At 45.6% G+C, this 3,158-nt stretch overlaps 1 protein-coding gene across 2 annotated transcripts in view; it reads left to right on the forward strand.

The window, feature by feature from the left end:
* Gfm2 (G elongation factor mitochondrial 2) overlaps nucleotides 1–3,158 on the forward strand; it is a 40,137-nt gene that overhangs the window by 28,357 nt on the left and 8,622 nt on the right. The window contains exon 16 of one of the 2 annotated variants that reach the window (XM_029468555.1): nucleotides 344–1,030. In XM_029468555.1, coding sequence (XP_029324415.1) covers nucleotides 344–366 — 23 coding nt within the window. In that variant the 3' untranslated portion in view covers nucleotides 367–1,030. Of the gene's footprint in view, nucleotides 1–343; nucleotides 1,031–1,088; nucleotides 1,166–3,158 lie in introns of those variants that run through there. The other variant, XM_021180110.2, reaches the window with a different exon arrangement.

Genomic DNA, 3,158 nt, shown 5'->3' on the forward strand with positions numbered 1-3,158 from the left:
AGTCTTAATGGGGTCTAGAGAGCTGGTGCAGTAGTGAAGAGTCTTAATGGGGTCTAGAGAGCTGGTGCAGTAGTGAAGAGTCTTAATGAGGTCTAGAGAGCTGGTGCAGTAGTGAAGAGTCTTAATGGGGTCTAGAGAGCTGGTGCAGTAGTAAAGAGGGCACTCTGCTCTTGCAGAGGTCAGCACCCAGCGCTGGGTCACGGTGCCTAGCAACTTTGTAACTCCATTTGCAGAGTGTGACCCCTGGCCTCCAAGAACACAGCATGCACGTGGTGCAGACATGCAAGCAGTCAGAGCTCTCAGACGCAGTCTTTGAAATCTGCTGTGCATTTTGCATTTACAGCACCGATGAATTCAGACGAGTAACACTTAGAAATGGACAGCACAGCCTAGAACTCTTGGTTTATAGACCTAAGAGACAAGTGAATGGATGCAGTTGATAAAGGTGAACTCATTGATCTGCAGTTCAGCTCCTTTGCTTCAACTGTGCTTTTGTCTCTGGAACTTTTATAAAGAAGGCAAGCACGCTTCTCAGCTAAAGTCATTATTGACTTACTCCACGTAGCATATTTGACACAAATGAGTCATCTTCATTTCTCCTGGGGTTGAGAACTGGCCATAGGGTGTTCTCCCCATTGTAGCCAGTGTTTCTGAAGGCATAATGACTTTCTTTTTTTGGTCAGCTCCTAGATTATGCTATAGAACCAGATTAGGTTACTGTCCCTATAAAGCCCTTCAGTGGCTTCCCAGTGTAAAGCCAAACCTCTCAGCGTGGCTTGCCTGCCAGTCCATGCTCTCCTGCCTTGCATCTCCCTTCACATCTGCTGCTGCTCTTCACTGGCTGCTGTCTGGCTGCGGCCTGCATGCGCTTTACACAGCTCCTGTGAAGATGTTTGCACATCACTCGCTTTCATGCACCTCTCCTTGGAATTCTTACCTTGATTTAGCATCTGCAGAGCATTCATGGCTCTTCGAAATGTTCTTTTTCTAATCAGTGTACCTGCTTGTTAATCTATGCTCCCTACTTGAAACCTATTGTTGTTACCTAGAAATGGAGTGAAGATAACAGGTATTGTTTAATCACGCAGATTTGGATCATGCCTTGGAACGCCTTCAGCGCGAAGATCCCAGTTTGAAAGTGAAACTCGATCCTGACTCTGGACAAGTAAGTACAGTATGGCCTCGTCCTTGGAAGGAGGCTGGACAAGTAAGTACAGTATGGCCTCGTCCTCGGAAGGAGGGGAGACATGCATAGAGCATTGATTAGTCTATGCTCCTGAAAGGAAGAAGCACTGATTCATTCATAGAATGACAAGTTTGTCATTCTAAATAAACATTCTCTTCCCTAAAATAATTACAGCTCATATATACAGCTCACTCCCCATTGGTTTGGGGAAGTTTTGAAATAAGGTTCAACTCTTATGTTTCTTACACTGATGCTTACAAAAGTAGCATCCTAAAGGAGGTCAGAAACCAGAGAAGCCAGTTTCTGTTGTATGCGTGTCCAAACTAGCCTAGGCGTTGTTACTGCCTACAACATTTAGGAAACATCTATGTAGCTGGGCAGTGGTGGCGCACGCCTTTAATCCCAGCACTTGGGAGGCAGAGGCAGGCGGATTTCTGAGTTTGAGGTCAGCCTGGTCTACAGAGTGAGTTCCAGGATAGCCAGGGCCACACAGAGAAACCCTGTCTCAAAAAACCAAAAAAAGGAAACATCTATGAGGTTGAGGGAGGTTACTTATCCCATTCTTAAGGTATTGTCTTCAGCCATATTATCGAGCAGCTGCCTGCTTCTTCATTAGGAAAAGAGTTTGAGCTGGCTGGCGCTGGTGCTGCCTTTAATCCCGGCACTTTGGAGGAAAACAGGTGGATTTCTGAGTTTTGTTTTGTTTGTTTGTTTGTTTTAGATATTTTCTTTATTTAAATTTCAAATGTTATCCCCTTTCCTAGTTTCCTCTCCAAAAATCCCCTATCTACCCACCCCCGCTGCTCCTCAACCCACCCACTCCCTCATCCTGGCCCTGGCTTTTCTTTATATTGGTGCATAGAACCTTCACAGGACCAAGGACCTCTCCTCCCATTGATGACCAGCTAGGCCATCCTCTGCTACATATGCAGGAAGAGCCATGAGTCCCAGGTGTTTTCTTTGATTGGTGGTTTAGTCCCAGGGAGCTCTGAGGGTACTGGTTAGTTCATATAGTTGTTCCTCCTGTGGGGCTGCAAGCCCCTTCAGCTCCTTGGGTACTTTCTCTAGCTCCTTGACTGGGGACCCTGTGCTCCATCCAATGGATGGCTGTGAGCATCCACTTCTGTTTTTGTCAGGCACTGGCAGAGCCTCTCAGGAGGCAGCTATATCAGGCTCCTGTCAGCAAGCTCTTGTTGGCATCTGCAATAGTGTCTGGGTTTGGTGACTGTATATGGGATGGATCCCCAGTAGGACAGTCTCTGGATGGTCATTCCTTCAGTCTCTGCTGCAAACTTTGTCTCTGTACCTCCTTCCATGGGTATTTTCTTCCCCCTTCTAAGAAGGATTGAAGTATCCACACTTTGAGTTTCATGTGTTTTGCAAATTGTATCTTAGGTATTCTGAGCTTCTGGGCTAATATCCACTTATCAGTGACTGCATATCATGTGTGTTCTTTTGTGATTGGGTTACCTCACTCAGGATGATATCCTCCAGATTCATCCATTTGTCTAAGAATTTCATTAATTAATTAATTTATTTATTTATTTTGGGTTTTCGAGACAGGGTTTCTCTGTATAGCCCTGGCAGTCCTGGAACTCACTTGGTAGACCAGGCTGGCCTCAAACTCAGAAATCTGCTTGCCTCTACCTTCCAAGTGCTGGGATTAAAGGCGTGTGCCACCACCACCCGGCAAATTCATTATTTTTGATATCTGTGTAGTACTTCATTGTACAAACCACATTTTCTGTATCCATTCCTCTGTTGAGGGACATCTGGGTTCTGGATCTCTGAATTCTAGAGCAGCCTGGTATACAAAGTGAGTTCCAGACCGGCCAGAGCTACATAGTGAGACTCTGTCTTAAAAATTCCACCACCACCCCTGAAAAAAAGACAAGATAAAGGGTTTAGCCAGGTTTGGGGTGTCTCTTGCCTGTGATTCCACCACCAGCCCTGAAAAAAAGACAAGATAAAG

Source organism: Mus caroli, chromosome 13 (assembly GCF_900094665.2).
Source record: "Mus caroli chromosome 13, CAROLI_EIJ_v1.1, whole genome shotgun sequence".
Classification (NCBI taxonomy): Eukaryota; Metazoa; Chordata; class Mammalia; order Rodentia; family Muridae; genus Mus; species Mus caroli.